A 27,997-nucleotide genomic window follows, 5' to 3' on the forward strand; every position below is an offset into this window, starting at 1 on the left:
TCCTCCATAATGACCACTCCAATCCTCCATCACAAAAGTAAACTCACTCAGAAACTTTTGATCAAACTCAAACTTCCACAGTGGTGAAAGGATTAAAAATGTCCACTGTACTTTCGAAAAACTTGATACCCAAAATTTTATCATACTTATCAATATTCTCCATTACTGTGAACGGCTTAAACTGTCCTCTAAATAGGTACAGGTTAGCAGACTGGATACAAAAACTCAGGCCAGATATTTGTTGCATACAAGAATCACATCTTCCTTAAAAGATACATATAGATTCAGGGTCAAAGGATGGTCATCCAAATTTCAGGAAAAAGGTAATCAGAAAAAGCAGGTGTTGCAATTCTATTTGCAGATCCAATAGACTTTAAACCAACAAAAGTAAGAAAGGATAAGAATGGCCAGTTCATATTTGTACAGGGTAATACTCAATATGATGAGATTTCAATTATTAACATCTATGCACCCAACAAGAATGCACCTCAATTTATAAGAGAAACTCTAACAGACATAAGCACTTGATTTCCACCAGCTCCATAATAGTTGGAGATTTCAACACTCCTTTGGCAGTGCTGGATCGATCCTCCAACAAAAAGCTGAGCAAAGAAATTTTAGATTTAAACCTAACCGTCCAACATTTGGATTTAGCAGACATCTACAGAACATTTCATCACAACAAAACTGAATACACATACTTCTCATCAGCTCACAGAACATACTCCAAAATCGATCACATCTTAGATCACAAGTCTAACCTCAGTAAATTTAAAGGAATAGAAATTATTCCTTGCATCTTCTCGGACCATCATGGAATAAAAGTTGAACTCAGTAACAACAGGAATCTGCATACTCATACAAAAACATGGAAGTTAAACAACCTTATGCAGAATGATAGCTGGGTCAGAGATGAGATTAAGAAGGAAATTGCCAAATTTTTGGAACAAAACGACAATGAAGACACAAATTATCAGAACCTCTGGGATACCGCAAAGGCAGTCCTAAGAAGAAAATTTATAGCACTGCAAGCCTTCCTCAAGAGAACAGAAAGAGAGGAAGTTAACAACTTAATGGGACATCTCAAGCAACTGGAAAAGGAAGAACATTCCAACCCCAAACCCAATAGAAGAAAAGAAATAACCAAAATTAGAGCACAATTAAATGAAATTGAAACAAAAGAATTATACAACAGATCAATAAATCAAAAAGTTGGTTTTTTTAAAAGGTCAATAAAATAGAAAAACCACTGGCTAACCTAACCAGGAAAAAAACAGTAAAGTCCCTAATCTCATCAATCAGAAATGGACAGGTGAAAGAACAACAGACTCCTCAGAAATTCAAAAGATCCTTAATGAATATTACAATAAACTTTATTCTCAGAAATATGAAAATCTCAAGGAAATTGACCAATACTTAGAAGCACATCACCTTCCTTCCAAGACTTAGCCAGAATCAAGTGGAAATGTTGAACAGGCCCATATCAAGTTCTGATATAGCATCAATCATACAAAATCTCCCTAAAAGCAAAGACTGGGACCAGATGGCTTCACATCAGAATTTTACCAAACCTATAAAGAGGAACTAGTACCTACATTACTCAACCTGTTCCAAAAGGTAGAAGAAAAAGGAAGACTACCCAACATGTTCTATGAAGCAAACATCACCCTGATCCCCAAACCAGGAAAAGACCCAACAAAAAAAGAAAATTATAGACCAATATCACTAATGAATATAGATGCAAAAATATTCAACAAGATCCTAACAAACAGAATCCAGCAACACATCAAACAAATTATACATCGTGACCAACTTGGTTTTATCCTAGGGTCTCAAGGCTGGTTCAATATACATAAATCTATAAGTATAATTCAGCACATAAACAAATTAAAAACCAAAGACCATATGATTCTCTTAATTGATGCACAAAACTCTTTTGATAATATCTAGCATCCCTTCATGATCAGAACACTTAAGAAAATTGGTATAGAAGAGACATTTCTTAAACTGATAGAGGCCATCTACAGCAAACCCACAGCCAATATCGTATGGAATAGAGTTAAATTGAAATCATTTCCACTGAGATCAGGAACCAGACAAGGCTGCCCATTGTCTCCACTGCTCTTTAACATTGTAATGGAAGTTTTAGCCATTGCAATTAGGGAAGAAAAGGTGATCAAGGGTATCCATATGGACTCAGAAGAGATTGAACTTTCACTCCGCAGATGATATGACTGTATATCTGGAAAACACCAGGGATTCTACTACAAAACTCTTAGAAGTGATCAAGGAATAAAGCAGTGTCTCAGGTTACAAAATCAGCATTCATAAATCTGTAGCCTTTATACATACCAACAATAGTCAAGCTGAAAAAACAGTTAAGGACTCTATTCCATTCACAGTAATGCCAAAGAAGATGAAACATTTGGGAGTTTATCTAACAAAGGACGTGAAAGATCTCTATAAAGAGAACTATGAAACTCTAAGAAAAGAAATAGCTGAAAATGTTAACAAATGGAAAAACATACCATGCTCAAGGCTGGGAAGAATCAACATTGTTAAAATGTCCATATTACCCAAAGCAATATACAATTGTAATGCAATCCCTATTATAGCTCCACTGTCATACTTTAACAATCTTGAAAAAATAATACTTCGTTTTAAATGGAATCAGAAAAAAAACTCTAATAGTCAAGACATTACTAAGAAATAAAAAAAAAACCAGGAGGAATCACACTACCAGACCTCAGACTATACTATAAATCAATAGTGATAAAAAATGCATGATACTGGCACAAAAACAGAGAAGTAGATGTCTGGAACACAATAGAGAACCAAGAGATGAGTCCAGCTACTTACCGTTATTTGATCTTTGACAAGCCAGTTAAAAACATTCAGTGGGGAAAAGATTCCCTATTTAACAAATGATGCTGGGTGAACTGGCTGGCAACCTGTAGAAGACTGAAACTGGACCCACACCTTTCACCATTAACTAAGATAGCCTCTCACTGAATTAAAGATTTACACTTAAGACACAAAACTATAAAAATACCAGAAGAGAGTGCAGGGAAAACCCTTGAAGAAATCGGTCTGGGCGAGTATTTTTTTTTTTTTTTTTCTGGGTGAGTATTTTATGAGGACGATCCCCTGGGCAATTGAAGCAGCTTCAAAAATACACTACTGGGACCTGATCCAACTACAAACCTTCTGCACAGCCAAGAACACAGTAAGTAAAGCAAACAGACATCCCTCAGAATGGGAGAAGATATTTTCAGGTTATGTCTCTGACAAAGGTTTAATAACCAGAATCCACAGAGAACCCAAACATATAAGCAAGAAAAGAACAAGTGATCCCATCGCAGGCTGGGCAAGGGACTTGAAGAGAAACTTCTCTGAAGAAGAGAGGCAAACGACCTACAGACAATGCTCATCATCCTTAACCATCAGAGAAATGCAAATCAAAACTACTTTGAGATATCATCTAACTCCAGTAAGATTAGCCTATATCACAAAATCCCAAGACCAGAGATGTTGGCATGGATGTGGAGAAAAGGGAACACTTCTACACTGCTGGTGGGAATGAAAATTAATACATTCCTTTTGGAAAGATGTATGGAGAACACTTAGAGATCTAAAAATAGATCTGCCATTCAATCCTATAATTCCTCTACTAGGCATATACCCAGAAGACCAAAAATCACATCATAACAAAGATATTTGTACCAGAATGTTTATTGCAGCCCAATTCATAATTGCTAAGTCATGAAAAAAGCTGAAGTGCCCATCGATCCATGAATGGATTAATGAATTGTTGTATATGGAATTGTTGCACCATGGAATATTATGCAGCCTTAAAGAAAGATGGAGACTTTACCTCTTTCATGTTTACATGGATGGAGCTGGAACATATTCTTCTTAGTAAAGTATCTCAAGAATGGAAGAAAAAGTATCCAATGTACTCAGCCCTACTATGAAACTAATTTATGGCTTTCACATGAAAGCTATAACCCAGTTGTAACCTAAGAATATGGGGAAGGGGGAGAGGGAGAGGAGAGATGAGGGAGGATGGGAGGAGGGAGGTTGATTGGTGGGATTACACCTGTGGTGCATCTTACAAGGGTACATGTGAAACTTAGTGAGTGTGGAATATAAATGTCTTAATGCAATAACTTAGAAAATGCCAAGAAGGCTATGTTAACCAGTGTGATGAAAATGTGTCAAATGGTGTATAAAACCAGTGTATGGTGCCCCATAATTGCATTAATGTACAGAGCTATGATTTAATAAAAAAATAATAAATAATAATAAAAAAAGATATCACAGGTTTCAAAGTCTTGCCTTACTTGAGCAGCAATGATTATTTTCAGTTTAATTTATCTAGCACCTGAACTGGAGAGCAAGTCAACCATATAAACAAAAATCCATAAAACAATATTTTAGTCAACAACAGACCATATATACAATAGTTGTTCCATAAGATTATAATACCATAATTTTACCATACCTTTTCTATGTTGAGATATATCTGGATACACAAATATTTACCATCATGTTACAAAATGGCTACAGCATTTAGTGAAGTAACATGCTTTATGGAGTTGCAACCTAGAAGCAATAGGCTACGCGTACCACATAGCTTAGGTTTGTAGTAGGCTATACCATCTAGGTTTAAGTATACTCTATGTATTCATGATCTATGTGTACATGATTTAATAAAAAATAAATAAAATAAGTATACTCTATGATATTTGCATCATCACAACACAGCCTAATGACACATTTTTCAGAATATAGCCCATTGTAAAGCGACATATGACTATTTTTGATAAAGTCTTGTTATTGTTATTTTAAAGTAATATAATAACTAATGTTATTTCCTATTTGAAATTTTAAGTTATTTGAAAACAAAGAAATGAGTACCAACCCTCTGGAATTTAAATGGCAAAGGACAGCTTGGCACCCATAGCTCAATGGTTAGGGCACTGGCCACATACACCAAGGCAGGCGAGTTCAAACCTGGCCCAGGCCTGCTAAACAACAATGACAACTGCAACAAATTAGTAGCTGGGCATTGTGACAGGTGCCCATAGTCCCAGCTACTTGGGAGGCTAAGGCAAGAAAATTGCTTAAGGCCAAGAGTTAGAGGTTGCTGTGAGCTGTGATGCCACAGCACCCTACCGAGGACGACACAATAAGACTCTGCCTCATAAATGAATAAATAAATAGGTCAGTAAATGGCAAAGGACACAGAGGAAAAGTAAGTTGTCGGCATGATCCCCTGAGTAGTTTACTTCTTCATCTAGACATCTTCCTCAGCCCAAACCACCAAATGCTGGCCTAATTTTTAACTATTTTTCCTGAAGTTTTAACATAATATAGCGACATACATGCACATGTAATATGATATACATACACTTTGTAAACATTTTAAATTATTTATCTTAGTTGGGGCACTTTGACCATATTAATATTGACCATATTAAGACTCATAGTATAAGCTGTCACAAGCTGAAAAAAAGAAATTGTCACAATAAGCACCAAATCTGCCTACTTAGAAATCAGAATTTGTTTTAATGTACCACAGAGAATTGCTACAAACAAAAAACCTTATGCCTTACCTCCGCTTCTCTTTAAGGTGCTTATGCTTTGCTTCTACATCATCCAAAGCTCTCTGTAATACATCCTGGAGAAGTACATTTGGGTTTGGAAAGAACTTAATGCCATTGAATTAGTGAAAGGCCCATTGACATTACCCTATTATCCAGATGTTTCGGAGGAAACAATATCTCACATTGCCTTATGTAATTTTAGCATGGTGAATATTCAATACTTTATAAATGATTAAGTTCCAACAGCTAAGAAGACAAACAAAATCCCAGCCCACTGTTCTCCTTTTGTATATACTCTGATGTCCTCTCCACCTTTTAGAGAAAGAAACTTTACTCCCCAAAATGGCACTGTGGCTTTGACAAAAACTACGTGAAAACTTGGGCGCGTTATTCAATCTACCTTAGCTCTGGTTTTTGCCTAGGAAAGTAAGAAATGCTCAATCATGAGATCATTAAGTGTTCTTTCAGGAAAAAAAAATTAAACGTTCTAGTAGTAGCCAAAAGAAAATGTCTCCTTCATATTAAATACTGATTACTTCTAACTAACATTCTCCATACTTTCCTTTTATAGAATACCCCATCTCTAGGCTTTGTTCCTTTCAGAGTGCCCAGATGTCTTTCTTATCTACTCTATTAATCTGATGTATTGATTGATTCACTGCCCTATTCTAGTATGCTCCCTCTAAGCAGGCAGAAGAGGAACCATTCATTACTATTCTCACACATGAGAACAGACTTTTAATGTCCTTTGTACACCTGAGGTGAAAGTTAGGCCTCTCTTTTGATGAGTATACTACTGATTAAACAATATTTTCCTTGGCTTTCAAGTAAAATAAAATGGGAAATGGAAGGCAAGTATTTCATTTCAAATTCAATTGCTGGAGGAATTTAAGGGGTAAAAGTTCAGATCACTCTACTTTGCTCTCTTCTTAACTTAAAGAAGCCAGAGTGATGTTGTGTCAAAGCAACAAAGCAAACTGGTCAAAGACTTTGCCACCTGGCCTGGTAGTACCCTCAGAGCACAGAAAGAGGCAGGAAGAAGTAATAAGCAATGGCAGGAAGCAAGCAAGGTCCTGACCTATTAGGAAGAGTCTGTGTCCCTTGTCAAATACATTAAGCAAAGGGAATTGATTTCTTAGAGACAAAAACTACAAAAACATCAATAACTAATAAGGTAAGTTTGACTTTAATTGGAAAAAATATATTTTAAAAAGAGTGAGAATCTGGGGAAAGCCATGGATAGAGTTAGCTTTGGGGCATTACCACATGCTGTACTTTGATTTCATCCCTTACTCATGACCCTTGGATATGAGAGCTCTATATCAGACACAGTATTAGTTCTAAAAAGTTTAAGGGAAAATCACTGAAAGAATGCATATATTTAATCTATAGAGGAGAATGAAGAAAAGGTGAAATAAAGCATTTTTCTCTATATTCCTATTTATCCCTTTATATGTAAGCAAATAAATATTTGGCTTAATGATTTGTCATGATGGAAAGTTTTGTACCATATTTTTGGTAAAAGTTAGCAGACTTACATGTCCTGCAGCAACTCTTTTTCTCTTAGTTGCAATGAATTATAATTAATAATAATAGTTCTTTATAACTTAACTCACTTGTGGGCACATTGCAAGTATTACAAAGAATGCTTATGAACTGCATAGAGCAACTGATAAGAAAAGAGCTCTGTAAGCTAGAAGCATTGTTATTAATATTCATAATTATAGACTATAATTCCTAGCACTAAGAAAGCATTGCTTATTAGTCCTCTCCTCACGTTCCTCATTTATTTGGGTCCATAGAGAGCTAAAATTTGAATAGATTATTTTCAAGAAGACTTGATAAGCTATTTTTTTTCCTGCTGGCTTTTTATTATTTTCTCCTTTTCTCATATTACCTTTCTATTCATTTCAAAGGAAGTGGTTGTGATGCTCTTTGCTATTGTTACAATTCATCCCAGGTTCTGTTCAAGTTTGTTCTCAGTCTCGGCTTTCCCCAAATATGCTCAGTTTCCTCTCCCTTCTCTGCACTTATCTGTGCTTAAAAGTTTAGGAGGTAAATGATAAGAGAGAACTATGAACAGGAAAAAGAAAATGACATTATTTGTCATTTAGGAAGACTACTCTTTTCACATCATACCTTGGCAAAAGATAAAGAGGTCTCGTCAGACTGCTTTTCTTCGATCTGTGCTTCTTTCAACACAAGTTCAGCTGGAAGCAGAACAGTTATATAATACAGTGCAAGTCTTTTAAGCAATTTTAAGTGAGCATTTTCCATACATACAGCTATGACAAGTGAGAACACAATACAGATCACAATCTCAAGAGACCCTATGTTCCTTTCATACCTTATGTGTATTGTAAGTCTTTATTCTATGGGGCTTCCACTTAAGCATGACAATTTACATGGCATAAGTATACATATAAATCATAAATTCAAGTCATGAATGAACCTTTAGGTGCCAGAAAATGCTTTAAAATCTACAAAATATGGAGCTACTTCTCACCATCAGACGACTGGGGAAAGGTAGCCCTGTCCCTACAATGGGAGGAGTAAATGTGTAGAGTATGTTCTTCAAGTGGATGCAGTGCTGGTCTCCAGAATGATCCAGCACAGCACCACGACAATCAGGGTTTCTAATATACATCGATCTAGTTCCAAGTGTGTTCAGGATCATATTTGTAATAATAAATATCATAATTAAACAAACTGAGAGATGGAAAAATGTATTTTGAAATTCCTTAGATATAGGAAATACATTTGATTAACTGAAGCTCCTACAATGCCTGGAGTCGTGTATGTCTCAGAATAAGTGCACAATTAACATCTGCTGAATGAATGAACAATAACGTAGGCGTGGGCAATCACGTACCAATTTTCACTGCTTCTTCTGCCTTTTTAACTTCATTTCTAAATACTCCTTTGAAAGAAGATGTGACATACAGATATTTTCTGGAAAGAAAAAAGTAGAACATAATTAAATCAGGAAATTATTTTAAAGTTTATAGAAAGAGAATATCCCTTAGTACGATTAAATACTCCAAAGATCCATAATTATTAAGAGAGATTCATTAAGTTGCATTCAGCTGGTAAACTAGCAAACTTTATACCTAAAAAGAAATACCTTATCCTTTTTTTTTTTTTGTAGAGACAGAGTCTCACTTTATGGCCCTCGGTAGAGTGCCGTGGCCTCACACAGCTCACAGCAACCTCCAACTCCTGGGCTTAAGCGACTCTCCTGCCTCAGCCTCCCGAGCAGCTGGGACCACAGGCGCCCGCCACAACACCCGGCCATTTTTTTTGGTTGCAGTTTGGCCGGGGCCAGGCTTGAACCTGCCACCCTTGGTACATGGGGCTGGCGCCCTACTGACTGAGCCACAGGCGCCGCCCAGAAAGTTCTTATCCTTTAATACTTGGAAATTTTGCTTTCTATCCAAAAACAGAATAGTTTTTACTTTTACTTTTTTTTTTTTTTGGAGACAGAGTCTCACTTCGCCGCCATTGGTAGAGTGCCTATGTTGTCTTAGCTCACAGCAACCTCAAACTCTTGGGCTCAAGCAGTTCTTTTGCTTCAACCTCCCAAGTAGCTGGAACTACAGGTGTTGGTTGTAGCCACAATGTTGGCCCGGCTATTTTTAAAGACAAGGTCTTGCTCTGGCTCAGACTGGTCTTGAACCTGTGAGCTCAGGCAATCCACCAGCCTAAGCTTCCCAGAGTGCTAGGATTACAGGCGTGAGCCACCGACCCTGGCTCCCACAATAGTTTTCTTAAAAAGAAAAATTTTTATAAAACTGTTCCATTTACCAAAGTTTCTAGTTCCTATTCATAGCCCTCTGACTCAGATCATCATTGACACTGGATAAACTGCTTCCCCAGTTGCCAAACAATGATCTCTAACTGAAATGCTCAGAAACACGGAGTAATGTATCATTTTAAATTACTAAAAGCTCATTTTATACTTTATTGATCAAGATGACTATTTTTAAGGTGGAAAAAATTATGTATGTATATATGAAGGGGGAAAAAATGAAGGGGGAAAAAATTATGTATGTATATATCCAGAAACTCAAAAAGAACAAAGCATAGGTGAGGGAAAAAAAGCTCTATAGAACAGAGGTTTCCTGAATGCAGTTGAAACTATGTGCATCTGTTATGGAAGATTCTTGGTACCAAACTATCAGATAATTGTTTACATCATTACAAAGAGAAATATTCCAGAATATTATTTGGTCTGAGAATGTTCTGTATGAACTAAATGTACATCATTACAACATATTTAACAAAGGATAAAGATCTCCAAGATACAATTATAAGTGAAAAAAGAACAAGCTGTACATAAGTTTAAGCTTTAAAAAAAAACTGAGTGTGCACATACACGCATTTGTGTGTAACTGTGCAGAAAACAATCATGTAAGATCTTCACTAAACTCCCAGCAGAGGTTCTCCTTTGGGGGAGATTAAGAATTGCTAGAGCACAAGATGAGTGATAAATGGTAGAAAGACCTAGCTTTCAGTAATTTAATTTTTTTACCCCATATCTACTTCTAAATTTTTTAAATGTTTATTAATTTTATCATTTTGTGAACAAAACAGAAGCCCTCCTCCCCTCAAGAGAAATAAAAATATTAAGTAATTTTAAAGGCTTTGTGTTGCCTGCCATGGTGGCTCACGCCTGTAATCCTAACACTCAAGGCAGGTGGAATGCCTGAGCTCAGGAATTCAAGACCAGATTAAGCAAGAGCAAGACCCTGTCTCCATTAAAAACTAGCAGAGCATTGTGACACTATGGCAAATGCCTACAGTCCCAGCTACTTGGGAGGCTGAGGCAGAAGGATCCCTTGAGCCCAAGGGTTTGAGGTTGCTGTGACCTATGATGCCATATCACTCTACGCAAAGTAATAGGAGACTTTGTCTCAATAAACAAATAAATAAATAAATAAAAGAAAATAAAGGCTTTGTGTTCTAGAAGTATAGAGTATAGCATTTTCAGTGCTGTTTTGATCTGAACAAATTGCAGAAATTTAAACTTTTATTGTAATTTAATGAAATTGAAAATTAACATTCACACTTTGTGCAAAATATCTTGGCTAATATCAAATACATATATATATATTTTTTTTTTCTTTGTAGAAACAAGAGTCTCACTTCATTGCCCTTGGTAGAGTGCCGTGGCGTCACACTGCCCACAGGAACCTCCAACTCCTGGGCTTAGACGATTCTCTTGCCTCAGCCTCCCGAGTAGCTGAGACTACAGGTGCACATCACAATGGGTGGCTATTTTTTGTTGCAGTTCGGCTGGGCTGGATTTGAACCCTCCACCCTCGGTATTTGGGGCCAGCACGCTTCTCATTAAGCCACAGGCATCACCCTCAAATATTATATTTTTAAATTTAAGTCAAACAAACTACAGGTAAAGAAAACTACAGTTATGAACTGAACACTTTTTATCACTTCCACCACTACCACCTGAGCTCAAGCCACCATATTTTCTCCTCCCTTGTTGTCCCATGAAATCAATTCTCCACTCAACACCCACACTCATCTTTTAAAGACATAGATCAAGTAATGCACTCCTTTGCTCAAAAATCATTCCATGCTCAACACAGCCACCTCCTGTATGCTGCTCCAGGCCCTCTTGGTCTGCCTCATCTCCCTCATCTCTTCCTAGTCACTGTGCTCTAGCTAGACCAGCCTTTACTCTTGCCTTTGTATTTACTATCCTCTATTTCTAGAACCATTTTCCCCACAACATTCTTGTATGACTTAACTGTGCTACCCACAAGACGTCCCCTTGTGGTTTTTCCCTCCTGGTATTCATACCTATGTGTAGTGTCCTCACACACTGAATCTAGGCTGATCTGTGTGACCAATAGAATGTGATAGAAGTGATAGTGAGTGATTTTTGAGGCTGGGTCTAAAAGGTGTCAGTTTCTACTTTGTTCTCTTCAATTGCTCACTCTGGCGGAAGGCAGCCCTTGTGCCATGAAAATACTCAAGTGTTATGCAATGGCCTTTATAAAGAGGAACTGATTTGCCAACCATGTGAGTCAGCCACCTGGAAAATGGGTCTTTTAGCTCCAGTCAAACCATTAGTAACCCTAGACAAAATCTCTTAGCAACTTCATGAGAGACCCCAAGCTGAAAGCAATCAATAGAGCTACTCTCAAATTACTGACCCACAGAAACCAAAAGATAATAAATGGTTACCTTCATTATTAAGCCACTAAATTTGGGGATGATGTGTTACTCAGAGATAGATAACTAACACATCCATTCAGTCAGATTATTCAGCTCTCAATACAAAAGTTACTTCCTTGATTTCCCATCCTAATTAACCATTCAACCATCCTGTCCTGCTTTATTTTTTTATAACATTTATATAATATTAAATGATATTTTATCATCCATTTTTATTTACATTTTGTCTTTCCTTTCCCGCTAAAATGTAAGCTCCTTGAGGAAGGGAGTTTTCTTGTTGCTTGTGCTGAATGCTCAATGCCTACAAGTGTGTCTTGTACATTGTGGCCATTCCATCCATTTTGTATTGCTCATTTGTATAGTAACAATTACTGTAGGTTTATAAACATTTTGGAAACTTTGCAGAGTGTTCTTACTCAAAAGCCCCTAAATATCAAAGGAATTCCCAATTTACAGTGGAAAGTAAGGCTCAAGTAATTGCCAAAGGTCCACGACTAGTAAATTACAAAACCAAAACTCAATTCCAGGTTTGGCTAATCCAAATTTTGCTTCCAAGGACTATACTACATTAAAATATTAAATAATTTATGATTATTAAATATTCATGAACACATACATAAGATGCACAGCATACAAAAGAATCACTTTAGAAAATTATTAGTCTGGTGGGTGGATATGGTGTGAGAGTCTGGAAAGCAGCCCTAAAACATGAAGACTGGTTTCCTGGGTTGGACATCTGTTCGAAGGAACAAGAAGGAATGGGGGATGACGGCTGATTGGACCCCACTCTCAATAGAAGCCCCAGTCCGGAGGGAGAGATAATCACCAGAAAGAACCAACCAAAGCTGCAGGAGGAGAGCCGAGCAGAGAGATGACATAGATAATTGCTCGCCTTCCCTGCGGAGGCAAGCTTCAACTCCAAAGAAACTATTTCCAGAGGCAGAGACAAGCGGCTAACTGAAGCCAGCTTTCCACAGAGGCTCCCATCCAGAAGGAGAGTTAAAGGACAGAAATTTAGCAAGTAACCTGGTGGAGTAGAGCTGCACCAAGAGAGAAGGTTGAAGAACGGACATCAACCCCCTCTGAGACGAGCTGTGACCCCAAGGATACAAACAAAAGGTAAAAATCCATCACCAAGTGGACAGGAGGCCCCTCCCCCATGAGAATGGCTCGGAGTGCCCCAAAAACAAATGAGCAGAGTTGAAAACATTTGAGTTGTCGGGAGGCGCCTATGGCTCAGTGAGTAGGGCGCCGGCCCCATATACCGAGGGTGGTGGGTTCAAACCCAGCCCTGGCCAAACTGCAACAAAAAAATAGCCGGGCATTGTGGTGGGCACCTGTAGTCCCAGCTACTCAGGAGGCTGAGGCAAGAGAATCATGTAAGCCCAAGAACTGGAGGTTGCTGTGAGCCGTGTGACGCCACGGCACTCTACCGAGGGTGGTAAAATGAGACTCTGTCTCTACAAAAAAATAAAATAAAATAAAACAAAACAGAAAATATTAGAGTTGTCAACAGACCGGTGTGATACAGTTGCCAGAGACCTTTTAAGCTCTCCCACCTCAGACAGGCGCTGACTGAGACAACTGATTTGGACTTTTTGAACTGAACCAATCACCCGAGGACTGAAATTCAAGTGGTACCATGGGTGTGTGGTTGTAGGAAGGTTTGATTTTCCTTTTCCAATTGTTGCCGTTGGGGGGCAGGGTGACTTAATTGCTGATAATCTCCACAGCTGAGACTTCAACCCAGAGTAACTGTTTGACTAGGGTTGGACAGTGACCAACTGAAAACAAGACAGAACCACATAGCCCCGCCACACCAAAGAGGTCCCCATTTTCTCAGGCCATAGCACTGTACAGGTCCTGGACAAAGCTCCAGGGGAAAAATCAAACAGTGTGAAGTAATCATGGGGTGGAATCAGCGGAAAAAATCTGGTAACATGAATAACCAGAATAGATTCCCCCCCAAGGAAAGACATGGCAGATGTAACTGAAGATCCCATTCATAAACAGCTGGCAGAGATGTCAGAAATCGAATTCAGAATTTGGATTTCAAACAAGATTAATAGAATGGAGGAAATGCTGGAATTAGAAATTCAAAGAGCAATTCAAAAGTCAGAATTAGAAATTCGAAGAGAAATTCAAAAGTTGTATCAAGAATTTAACGAATTTAAAGAGAAAACCACCAACAATTTTGATGCACTGAAGCAAGAATTTGCAGCCCTCAAATATCTGAAAAATGCAGTAGAATCCCTCAGTAACAGAGTGAAGCTAGCACAAGAAAGGATTTCTGACACTGAAGACAAAGCTTTTGAATGCTCCCAAACTCTCAAAGAAGAAGAGAAATGGAGAGCAAAAATGGAACATTCTCCCAGAGAGCTCTGGGATAAGTTGAAGAAGGCTAATATCCACCTCATTGGAATCCCTAGAAGTGATGAAGTGGCCTCATAAGGCACTGAGGCCCTTCTCCATGAAATTATGAAAGAGAATTTTCCAGACATGCGAAGAGATTCTGAAATTCAGATAGCAGACAGTTTCAGAACCCCAGCATGACTCAATCCCAATAAGACATCCCCCAGGCATATCATAATTAACTTCAGTGAAGTTAATATGAAGGAGAAAATTCTGAAAGCAGCCAGATGTAAGAAATCCACTAGCTACAACGGGAAGAATATTAGAATGACTGCAGATCTCGCTGCTGAAAGTTTTCTAGCAAGAAGAGGGTGGTCATGGACTTTTAATCTCCTAAAGCAAAATAACTTTCAACCCCAGATCCTGTATCCAGCTAAACTGAGTTTCATTTATAATGGAGAAATTAAATATTTAATGACATTCATATGTTGAAGAAATTTGCCATAACCAAGCCAGCTCTTCAGGATATTCTCATACCTATCCTCCATAATGACAGCCCAATCCTCTACCACAAAAGTAAACTCACTCAGAAACTTTTCATCAAACTCCAACTTCCATAATGGCGAAATGATTAAAAATGTCCACTGGACTTTCGAAAAACTCAACACCCAAAATTTTACCAGACTTATCAATATTTTCCATTAATGTGAACGGCTTAAACTCTCCTCTAAAGAGGCACAGGTTAGCTGACTGGATACAAAAACTCAGGCCAGATATTTGCTGCATACAAGAGTTACATCATACCTTAAAGATAAATATGGACTCAGGGCGAAAGGATGGTCAACCATATTTCAGGCAAATGGTAATAGGAAAAAGCAGGTGTTGCAATTCTATTTGTAGACACAATAGGCTTTAAACCAACAAAAGTAAGGAAGAGTAAGAATGGTCACTTCATATTTGTTAAGGATAATACTCAATACAATGAGATTTCAATTATGAATATTTATGCAACCAACCAGAATATGCCTTAACTTATAAGAGAAACTCTAACAGACATGAGCAACTTTGATTTCTTCCAGCTCCATAATAGTTGGAGATTTCAACACTCCTTTGGCAGTGTTGAATCGATCCTCCAATAAGAAGCTGAGCAAAGAAATTTTAGATTTAAACCTAACCATCTAACATTTGGATTTAGCAGACATCTACAGAACATTTCATCACAACAAAACTGAATACACATACTTCTCATCAGCTCACGAACCATGCTCCAAATCGATCACATCTTAGATCACAAGTCTAACTTCAGTAAATTTAAAGGAATAGAAATTATTCCTTGCATCTTCTCAGACCACCATGGAATAAAAGTTAAACTCAGTAACAACAGGAATCTTCATACTCATACAAAAACATGGAAGTTAAATAACCTTATGCGGAATGATAGCTGGGTCAGAAATGAGATCAAGAAGGAAACTGCCAAATCTCTGGAACAAAACAACAATGAAGACATGAATTATTGAAACCTCTGGGATACAGCAAAGGCAGTCCTAAGAGGGAAATTTATAGCACTGCAAGCCTTCCTCAAGAGAACGGAAAGAGAGGAAGTTAACAACTTAATGGGACATCTCAAGCAACTGGAAAAGGAGAACATTCCAACCCCAAACCCAGTAGAAGAAAAGAAATAACCAAAATTAGAGCACAATTAAATGAAATTGAAAACAAAAGAATTATACAACAGATCAATAAATCAAAAAGTTGGGTTTTTTAAAAGGTCAATAAAATAGATAAACCTCTGGCTAACGTAACCAGGAAAAAAAGAGTAAAATCTCTAATTTCATCAGAAATGGACAAAGACAAAATAACAACAGACTCCTCAGAAATTCAAAATATCCTTAATGATTACAAGAAACTTTATTCTCAGAATTATGAAAATCTGAAGGAAACTGACCAATACTTAGAAGGATGTCACCTTCCAAGACTTAGCCTGAGTCAAGTGGAAATGTTGAACAAGCCCATATCAAGTTCTGAAATAGCATCAACCATACAAAATCTCCCTAAAAAAAAAAAAAAAAAAAAAAAGCCTGGGACCAGATGGCTTCAGGTCAGAATTCTACCAAACCTTTAAAGAGGAACTAGTACCTATATTACTCAATCTGTTCCAAAATGTAGAAAAAGAAGGAAGACTACCCAACACGTCCTATGAAGATCCCCAAACCAGGAAAAGACCCAACAAGAACAGAAAATTATAGACCAATATCACTAATGAATATAGATGCAAAAATATTCAACAAGATCCTAACAAGTAGAATCCAGCAACACATCAAACAAATTATACATCATGACCAACTTGTTTTTATCCCAGGGTGTCAAGGCTGGTTCAATATACATAAATATATAAGTATAATTCAGCACATAAACTAATTAAAAAACAAAGACCATATGATTCTCTCAATTGATGCAGAAAAAGCTTTTGATAATATCCACCATCCTTGCACGATCAGAACACTTAAGAAAACTGGTACAGAAGGGACATTTCTTAAACTGATAGAAGCCATCCACAGCAAACCCACAGCCAATATTGTATTGAATGGAGTTAAAAGGAAATCATTTCCACTCAGATCAGGAACCAGACAAGGTTGACCATGGTCTCCACTGCTCTTTAACATTGTAATGGAAGTTTTACCCATCGTAATTAGGGAAGAAAAGGCAATCAAGGGTATCCATATAGGATCAGAAGAGATGAAACTTTTGCTCTTCGTAGATGATATGATCGTATATCTGGAAAACACCAGGGATTCTACTACGAAACTCTTAGAAGTGATCAAGGAATACAGCAGCATCTCAGGTTACAAAATCAACATTCATACATCTGTAACCTTTACATATACCAACAATAGTCAAGCTGAAAAAACAGTTAAGGACTCTATTCCATTCACAGTAGTGCCAAAGAAGATGAAATATTTGGGAGTTTATCTAACAAAGGACGTGAAAGATCTCTATAAAGAGAACTATGAAACTCTAAGAAAAGAAATAACTGAAAATATTAACAAATGGAAAAACATACCATGCTCATGGCTGGGAAGAATCAACATTGTTAAAATGTCTATAATACCCAAAGCAATATACAATTTTAATGCAATTCCTATTGAAGCTCCACTGTCATACTGTAAAGATTTTGAAAAAATAATACTCCGTTTTATATGGAATCAGAAAAAACCTCAAATAGCCAAGACATTACTCAGAAATAAAAACAATGCAGGAGGAATCACACTACCTGACCTGAGACTATACTATAAATCAATAGTGATCAAAACAGCATGGTACTGGCACAAAAACAGAGAAGTAGATGTCTGGAACAGAATAGAGAACCAAGAGATGAGTCCAGCTACTTACCGTTATTTAATCTTTGACAAGCCAATTAAAAACATTCAGTGGGGAAAAGATTCCCTATTTAACAAATGGTGCTGGGTGAACTGGCTGGCAACCTGCAGAAGACTGAAACTGGACCCACACCTTTCACCATTAACTAAGATAGACTCTCACTGGATCAAAGATTTAAACTTAAGACATGAAACTGTAAAAATACTAGAGGAGATTGCAGGGAAAACCCTTGAAGAAATCAGTCTAGGCCAATATTTCATGAGGAGGACCCCCCGGGCAATTGAAGCAGCTTCAAAAATACACTACTGGGACCTGATCCAACTAAAAAGCTTCTGCACAGCCTAGAACACAGTAAGTAAAGCAAGCAAACACCCTTCAGAATGGGAGAAGATATTTCAGGTTACGTCTTCGACAAAAGTTTAATAAACAGAATCCACAGAGAACTCAAACGTATAAGCAGGAAAAGAACAAGTGATCCCATCGCAGGCTGGGCAAGGGATTTGAAGAGAAACTTCTCTGAAGAAGACAGGCGTGTGGCCTACAGACATATGAAAAAATGCTCATCATCTTTAATCATCAGAGAAATGCAAATCAAAACTACCTTGAGATACCATCTAACTCCAGTAAGATTAGCCCAAATCACAAAATCCCAAGACCACAGATGTTGGTGTGGATGTGGAGAAAAGGGAACACTTCTACACTGCTGGTGGGAATGCAAATTAATACATTCCTTTTGGAAAGATGTATGGAGAACACTCAAGAGATCTAAAAATAGATCTGCCATTCAATCCTATAATTCCTCTACTAGGCATATACCCAGAAGACCAAAAATCACATCATAACAAAGATATTTGTACCAGAATGTTTATTGCAGCCTTATTCATAATTGCTAAGTCATGGAAAAAGCCCAAGTGCCCATCGATCCACGAATGGATTAATAAATTGTGGTATATGTACACCATGGAATATTATGCAGCTTTAAAGAAAGATGGAGACTTTACCTCTTTCATGTTTATATGGATGGAGCTGGAACATATTCTTCTTAGTAAAGTATCTCAAGAATGGAAGAAAAAGTATCCAATGTACTCAGCCCTACTATGAAACTAATTTATGGCTTTCACATGAAAGCTATAACCCAGTTATAACCTAAGAATATGGGGAAGGGGGAGAGGGAGTGGAGGGAGGGGGGAGGATTGGTGGAGGGGGTGTGATTGGTGGTATTTCACCTGTGGTGCATCTTACAAGGGTACATGTGAAACTTAGTAAATAAAGAATATAAATATATTAATGCAATAACTAAGAAAATGCCAGGAAGGCTATGTTAACTAGTGTGATTAAAATGTGTCAATCTGTTTATAAAACCAGTGTATGGTGCCCCATGATTGCATTAATGTACACAGCTATGATTTAATAATAAAAATAAAAAAAAACATGAAGACTGTCCTAGAAGCATAGTGTTGCAGAGCACTCTTCAACAGAACAGAGTTAATGTCCCTGAATAACTTTAAAAGGACCATGCTATTTCTATGAAATGAGGGTGATTCCAACTCCAACCCATTTGAACTCCTTTTAGCGTAATGGGTCTATACAAAAGCAATAATAATGAAGAATGGAGTTTTTCAAGCAGACACTTTGACTCTGACTCCCTTAAGGAGTTTTTAGAATTGAATATTTTACCCCCTTCTTTACTCCTAATATGAGGAGATTTAATGTCTCTATAAATCTGAGCATTATTTCTCTACTAAAGATAGACAATTCAAAACCAAAGAAAATCAGTAATGTTGGTTGCCTAAGATAAAGTCACAGGGCCATATAATAAATTCTCTGCATTATAAAAATAATATTTAAAATTCTAAGAATTATAGACTTATAAAATATTTAAATTAAAAGATACCTGAGAAATCACCTAGCTGAAATTCTTCCCAAAATAATTTCTTTTATAATCTGGACTCCTTCAAGGAAAAATCTGTACTCCTCTTGGGTGAGAGCCCCTTCCACTGAGAGAGAGCATGAATCTCATGCACACTCATGGCCCTCCCTGAGTAGCCCGAGCCATGTCTATCTAGAGAAAATAAATGTGCTATCCTGGACTTGGTGGTTTAACATTCCACACATTAAATCTGCTAACTATACCAGGGACTGGCATTCAACCAAAGGAAGCTATGTGGGCAGCCAAACCCCTCTAAAGTGCCTTGTCCCCAGATTTACCCCAAAAGGGAAGCTTTATAAATGTACTCATAAAGGAGAAAATGTTAGGTACACACAGCAAAAACCTGAATGTATCCTAAGCAACAGTGGGCTGTTTCAGTCCTCCAGCACATCACAGTCATGTAAACACTGGAGTCAAAGCTGACAGCAAGGCAACTACAATGGCCTTTTACTTGACTTGTCTAAATATTTTTATACTAAACACCAATGGGAAAAGGTCATCTGTGTGTCTCTTCCTTGTATAAACAGCCTAACATTCTCTTGTTGAGCTTGCTTCTATCCAGCCATCCAAGTTTTATTCTTTGGAATCCCAACGACCATATGACAGCCTTTCACATTTTTACAGAGACCCTAAGTCTTCTCTCCTCCATGGTATGACCCTCAATTCCATCACTGACCCAAACAGTTACTTTCTTATGAGCCAGACACTTTTCAGTGAGTCTGAATCCCTTCTAAATCACCCCCATCTAAGCTTCTCCATAAAGACAAGGTGTAAGCAAGACATGGTTTACTGGTACTATCACTATCTTCTTCTGTTTGTAAGCTCAATAAACATTTTTAGCAAACCTGTCATACTTTCTGCTTATACCTAAGGTTGTGGTCAGTTAAAGGATCTATGTATTTTTTTCCTGTAAATCACTGTCAAGTATACTTATATAATAGCTTGTGTTAATCTAAACATAGATCTGTAAGGCCAGGCTCACTGGCTCACACCTATAATCCTAGCACTCTGGTAGGCTGAGGCAGGTGGCTTGCCTAAGCTCAGGAGTTCTGAGACTAGCCTGTGCAAGAGTGAGACCCTATCTCTACTAAAAATACAAAGATTAGCTGGGCATTGTGGTAGGTGCCTATAATCCAAGCTACTCCAGGAACTGAGGCAAGATCACTTGAACCCAAGAGTTTGAGGCTGCCGTGGCCTATGGCATCACAGCACTCTACTCAGGGTGAGAGAGTTAGATTGTCTCTAAATAAATAAATAACTGTACATTATCTATATTACATTTATCTTTTAGATTTCAACTCTTTCACATCCTGTTTTCAATTTCTAATACAAGATATTCCTCATAGCACAGGGTTTAACTATGAACTCAAGAAACAAAAATGTTTGTTTTTATCCAGTTACCGACAAAAATCCTGAGCAGAATATGATCAAGGAAAGAAACCAATGACATAGCACCCAAAATTTCCTTCTAGTCCTCTGAACTTGTTAGACACTTTTGGATAAAATAGCTAAATCAATTATAAATGCACCCACGTAGACCCAGTGATTTTTCTATTATAAAAATATAGAAAAACAATTGAACATTAAGTAAAGTCATGTGTAAGAATAAATAATAATTCAGAGTTACAGCGTCCTGTTAGAGATAACTTGGTATCCCATTTCATTTCTAGAAATTTATTGGAGCCACAGTGGCCAAGTTAACAGAGCATACAACCACTTTTTAATACTCTTTAAGTGCTTTTACTGTGGACAAATAGGGTCAATCCCAGCTCTTAATCTATTCTAATATAGCCATTAGGTCTAAAGTGTCTTTTAGAAATGAAAAGAAAAGTAGGGATCATCCATTTAGGAGTGGGATAACACGGAGTAAATGCCATGTGTTTCTCATGCAAGGCTTTTGTCACCAGAGAACCTGTGAGGGAAATTACATGTAAGTAAATATGGTAAATGGAGAGAGAGGCAAGCCTAAGATAGAAAGGATAAAGGATCAATCTTTCCATACTGTAGATACCAAAGATCAGATTTAACAATTTATCAGTGCTCCAAATAAAATTTGGCAAAGGTTCAAGCCTCCTTAAATTTCTTTTAAGGAAATAGATACACACACACACACACATATTATACCTACTTCCTGGTAATATACATGAAAGAGTATCATAGAATTGGAAACAGCTATTACTTGATCTAAGTAATTTAGGTAAAGTTCAATTTACTAAAATGCCTTCAGAAAATTAAGACACATCTTCATTTTCCATTGGCTTAAATCATTTTTTTACCCAAACTCACTGAGAGTGAGTTTCAAATTAAATTTGAAAAGATCAGCTATATTGATTGATCTAGGAGATCCTTGGTATTTCCCAGAAGAATAAGGCTGAGAAAAAAGAATCACTACTTTGATATTTATTAGAGAATGAATAGACTGATTTATGGAGAAAGTCTCAAGCTTGGCATGCTTTATTTTCAAAAGATAATATGCAGTACATTCAGAAATCAAAAGTAAGGCTTCTGAGGAATCCATTGCTGTGTGCTCAGGAAGTACAATGTAGAAATCTATCATTTTTAACATTAATATCTATATCAGCGATTGCAAGGCCCCAGGACAAGAATGCTTTTTCACCACAGTGTATGGCACACCTCCTGGGGGTGGGACACAATTATAAGATGAACTTTAATCTAACAAATGCGATAAGTGTAACCTAATTCTTTGTACCCTCACTGAATCCCAAACAATTAAAAAAAAAAAAAAAACAGACAAGCTGACAAACCTAAGTATGTTATAGAAAGTCAATGTGATACAGGGGAAGAAGCTTGCAATCTGGATTGGTAAAGAATTTGGAAATAGAAGAGCTGATTTCTTTTCTAATTTTTGACATTTTCTTATCTATAAAAGAGCGAGGATAAAACCAAATCTACAGTGTCATGACGAAAGTCAAAGGAAATGATGCAAATAAAAAAGCACATGTATAGACAATGTGCAGCATTTAATGTTCTTTCCAGGAGATATTTAGCTCCTCAAAGCCAACATTAATCTTACCTCTCTTATGCCTTGTGCCTAGCATAATCTCAGACTCACAGAAGAATTTCATAAATGTTTCATGTATTAATAAATGGCCACCCAGGGGGCGGAGCAAGATGGCAGCCGAGTATCAGCTTCCTTCCATCTGGGCACCGTGAGTCTGGCGAGATAGGACTCCAGGCATCTTTGGCTGGTGGGATCTGCCTATCATCACCCCTGAGAGGATACAGGGAGTCAGCAAGAGACTTCTGGACCCCAACAGAAGGACTAAAACAGTGGAAAACCGGCAAGTGGTCGCGTGTGTTCAATCTGTCTAAACCCGCCCCCAACTGTAAGTTCAGTAGCAGCGAGACTGCAAACCAGAAAGTCCTTACCTGTGAACTGTTTTGGTGTCTTTGGACTTGGCACTCAGCTGAACTGCCTTGGGGAGAGCCTGAGAGGGAGTGCGGAGAACTTTGCCCTTTGTCTGGGGCCCCAGTCTGAGCCGCTGAGCCAGACGGAGCTAATAGTGTTTGGCTCTGGGTCACAGGCAGCCATTGTGAGCGATCTGCCCCAGCAAGCTCCGCCCTCAGGGTCGCAGAGCTAGAATTGGGTGGGAGCTGGTAACCCAGCGACCAAGTAGCCTAAGGGCGGGGTCTGAGCCTCCTTGCAGCCCTAACCCTCGGGGGCAGAGGGAGACCAGTTTTGACACACAGGGTAAGTGGATAGCCACTTCAGCAGTGATTCCAGCGACAAGCACTTCCTCGGGAAAGCTTCTGCTCAGTAAGTGAACAAGTTCAAAGTGCCTTTTAAGTGGGCTGAAGAGAGATTTAGGGTGTCTACCTGCTGGGGTTTGAGAAACTAGCAGCCTCCAGTCGTAACATCTCATACCCCAGAAGACCACGTGTTGCCCAGACAATATTCAATAACATATAGATACTGCTTTGTTTTTGGTTGTGTTTTTTTTTTTTTTTTGGTTTGGTTGTTTTTTTGTTTATTTTGATGTTGTTGATTGTTGTTTTGTTTTTTAAGTTCAACCTTTTCCATACAGATCCTTTTTCTTTCTCAATTTGTCTAGTTTAATTATAATTTCCCATTGCTGCCTATTTCAATAATTAGAACTTCACTTTTGTTAGTGTTTCTACCGCTATTATTTGGTTTTCCACCCAATTTTATCCCATAAAGTTTGCTGTTTGCTTGTTTTGGTTTGATTTATAGCATTTTTGTCTTTCCTCTCAACTTGGTGGAGGTGGGGTACTGTGTCTGATCAGGTTAGCAAAGAGCTCCTGACCTCAAGGGAACCACCCAACTGGGTACCACCAGAAGGTGGTTTTTTTTTTTAAGGTTGTATCAAAGTACCCTACTGTACACCTATATTGCTCTGTCTCTCTCTTTCTGTGCATCTCTTCTTTTTGTCAATATTACTTTTACCCACCACCTCTCCTTTCTCTATTTTTCTTTCTTTTTCTTATCACACGGTCCTCCTTTCTTTCATCCCTTTTTTGCTCTTAAACCTGCTCACCCTTCTGGTCCTGTAACCCTTAGTCCACAGGCATGAGAATTTAAAGAGCAAGAAGAAGTGAAAGAAAAATTAGGGCAAGGAAACAGATAAAAGAAATCACTCATGAGGAAGAATCAGCAGAAAACTCCAGGCAACATGAAGAACCAGTCCAGAACAACGCCACCAAGGGACCATGAGGTAGCTACTGCAGAGGATTACACCTATAAAGAAATGTTAGGAATGACAGAAAGGGAATTTAGAATACACATGTTGAAAACAATGAAAGAAATGATGGGAACAATGAAGGAAACTGCTAATAAAGTGGAAAATAACCAAAAGGAAATTCAAAAACAGAATCAAATAAGAGATGAACGATATGAAGAATATAAAAAGGATATAGCAGAGCTGAAGGAACTGAAACAGTCAATTAGGGAACTTAAAGATGCAATGGAAAGTATCAGCAACAGGTTAGACCATGCAGAAGAAAGAATTTCAGAGGTAGAAAACAAAGTTTTTGAGATAACTCAGATAGCAAAAGAGGCAGAAAAGAAGACAGAAAAAGCAGAACGTTCACTGTCAGAATTATGGGACTTTATGAAGCGTTCCAACATACGAGTTATAGGAATTCAGAAGGGGAAGAAGAATGCCACAGAGGAATGGAAGCCATACTAGAGAATATTATAAAAGAAAATTTCCCAAACATCACCAAAGATTCTGACACACTGCTTTCAGAGGGCTATCAGACCCCAGGTCGCCTCAACTCTAACGGAGCTTCTCCAAGACACATTGTGATGAACCTGTCCAAAGTCAAGACAAAAGAAAAGATTCTGCAAGCTGCCAGGAGTAAGCGCCAGTTGACCTACAGGGGCAAATCCATCAGAGTGACCGCAGACTTCTCTAACGAAACTTTCCAAGCAAGAAGACAATGGTCATCTAACTTTAATCTACTTAAACAGAACAATTTTCAGCCCAGAATTCTGTACCCTGCTAAGCTAAGCTTCAGAATTGACGGAGAAATCAAATCATTTACGGATATACAAACATTGAGGAAATTCGCCACAACAAGACCAGCTCTACAGGAAATACTTCAACCTGTTCTGCACACTGACCACCACAATGGATCAGCAGCAAAGTAAGAACTCAGAAATTAAAGGACAGAACCTAACCTCCACACTGATGCAAAAGATAAAACTAAGCAATGGACTCTCACAAAATAAGACGAATAGAATACTACCACACTTATCAATTATCTCAATAAATGTTAATGGCTTGAATTCCCCACTGAAGAGACATAGATTAGTTGACTGGATTAAAAAACACAAGCCATCCATTTGCTGTCTGCAAGAAACACACCTGGCTTCAAAAGAAAATTAAAGCTCCGAGTCAAGGGTTGGAAGACAATTTTTCAGGCAAATGGAATTCAGAAGAAAAGAGCAGTTGCAATCTTATTTTCAGATACATGTGGATTTAAAGCAACTAAAGTCAAAAAAGACAAAGATGGTCACTTTATATTGGTCAAGGGAAAAATACAACAAGAAGACATTTCAATTCTAAATATTTATGCACCCAATTTAAATGCTCCCAGATTCTTGAAACAGACCTTACTCAGTCTGAGCAATATGATATCTGATAATACCATAATAACAGGGACCTTAACACTCCTCTTACAGAGCTGGACAGATCCTCTAAACAGAAATTAAACAAGGATATAAGAGATTTAAATGATTCTTCCTAGCCATGAGCATGGTATGTTTTTCCATGGTAACATTTTCAGCTATTTCTTTTCTTAGAGTTTCATAGTTCTCTTTATAGAGATCTTTCACGTCTTTTGTTAGGTAAATTCCCAAATATTTCATCTTCTTTGGCACTACTGTGAATGGGATAGAGTCCTTAACTGCTTTTTCAATTTGACTGTTGTTGGTGTATATAAAGGCTAACGATTTATGAATGTTGATTTTGTAACCTGAGACGCTGCTGTATTCCTTGATCACTTCTAGGAGTTTTGTAGTAGAGTCCCTAGTGTTTTCCAGATACACAATCATATCATCTGCGAAGAGCGAGAGTTTGATCTCTTCTGACCCTATATGGATACCCTTGATCGCCTTTTCTTCCCTAATTGCGGTGGCTAAAACTTCCATTACAATGTTGAAAAGCAATGGAGACAATGGGCAGCCTTGTCTGGTTCCTGATCTGAGTGGAAATGATTCCAATTTAACTCCATTCAATATGATATTGGCTGTGGGTTTGCTGTAGATAGCCTCTATCAGTTTAAGAAAAGTCCCTTCTAGACCAATTTTCTTGAGTGTTCTGATCATGAAGGGATGCTGGATATTATCAAAAGCTTTTTCTGCATCAATTGAGAGAATCATATGGTCTTTGTTTTTTAATTTGTTTATGTGCTGAATTACATTTATAGATTTACGTATATTGAACCAGCCTTGAGACCCTGGGATAAAACCAACTTGGTCATGATGTATAATTTGTTTGATGTGTTGCTGGATTCTGTTTGTTAGGATCTTGTTGAATATTTTTGCATCTATATTCATTAGTGATATTGGTCTATAATTTTCTTTTCTTGTTGGGTCTTTTCCTGGTTTGGGGATCAGGGTGATATTTGCTTCATAGAACGTGTTGGGTAGTCTTCCTTCTTTTTCTACATTTTGGAACAGGTTGAGTAATATAGGTACTAATTCCTCTTTAAAGGTTTGGTAGAATTCTGATGTGAAACCATCTGGTCCCGGGCTTTTCTTTTTAGGGAGGTTTTGTATAGTTGATGCTATTTCTGAACTTGATATGGGTCTGTTCAACATTTCCACTTGATTCTGGTTAAGTCTTGGAAGGTGGCGTGCTTCCAAGTATAGGTCTATTTCCTTCAGATTTTCATATTTCTGAGAATAAAGTTTCTTGTAATATTCATTAAGGATTTTTTGGATTTCTGATGAGTCTGTGGTTATTTTGTCTTTGTTGTTTCTGATTGATGATATTAGAGATTTTACTCTTTTTTTCCTGATTAGGTTGGCCAGAGGTTTATCTCATACTACCCAAAGCAATATATAATTTCAACGTACTCCCTATTAAAGCTCCACTGTCATATTTTAAAGATCTTGAAAAAACATTACTTCGTTTTATATGGAATCAGAAAAAACCTCGAATAGCCAAGACATTACTCAGAAATAAAAACAAAACAGGAGGAATCACACTACCAGACCTCAGACTTTACTACAAATCGATAGTGATCAAAACAGCATGGTATTGGCACAAAAACAGAGAAGTAGATATCTGGAATAGAATAGAGAACCAAGAGATGAATCCAGCTACTTACCGCTATTTGATTTTTGACAAGCCAATTAAAAACATTCAGTGGGGAAAAGATTCCCTATTTAACAAATGGTGCTGGGTGAACTGGCTGGCAACCTGCAGAAGACTGAAATTGGACCCACACCTTTCACCATTAACTAAGATAGACTCTCATTGGATTAAAGATTTAAACTTAAGACATGAAACTATAAAAATACTAGAGGAGAATGCAGGGAAAACCCTTGAAGAAATTGGTCTGGGTGAGTATTTCATGAGGAGAACCCCCCGGGCAATTGAAGCAGCTTCAAAAATACACTACTGGGACTTGATCAAACTAAAAAGCTTCTGCACAGCTAAGAACACAGTAAGCAGAGCAAGCAGACAGCCCTCAGAATGGGAGAAGATATTTGCAGGGTATAACTCTGACAAAGGTTTAATAACCAGAATCCACAGAGAACTCAAACGCATCAGCAAGAAAAAAACAAGGGATCCCATCGCAGGCTGGGCAAGGGATTTGAAGAGAAACTTCTCTGAAGAAGACAGGCGCACGGCCTTCAGACATATGAAAAAATGCTCATCATCTTTAATCATCAGAGAAATGCAAATCAAAACTACTTTGAGATATCATCTAACTCCAATGAGACTAGCCTATATCACAAAATCTCAAGACCAGAGATGTTGGCGTGGATGCGGAGAAAAGGGAACACTTCTGCACTGATGGTGGGAATGCAAATTAA

General features: G+C 37.7%; 1 protein-coding gene across 1 annotated transcript in view; it reads right to left on the bottom strand.

Moving 5' to 3' along the window:
* MORC1 (MORC family CW-type zinc finger 1) overlaps window positions 1–27,997 on the bottom strand; it is a 198,474-nt gene that overhangs the window by 129,727 nt on the left and 40,750 nt on the right. Inside the window, 3 exon segments of the mRNA XM_053564625.1 lie at window positions 5,619–5,683; window positions 7,749–7,819; window positions 8,482–8,561. Of these exon segments, the coding sequence (XP_053420600.1) occupies window positions 5,619–5,683; window positions 7,749–7,819; window positions 8,482–8,561 (216 nt within the window).

The sequence above is a fragment of the Nycticebus coucang genome, chromosome 16 (genome assembly GCF_027406575.1).
Source record: "Nycticebus coucang isolate mNycCou1 chromosome 16, mNycCou1.pri, whole genome shotgun sequence".
NCBI lineage: Eukaryota > Metazoa > Chordata > Mammalia > Primates > Lorisidae > Nycticebus > Nycticebus coucang.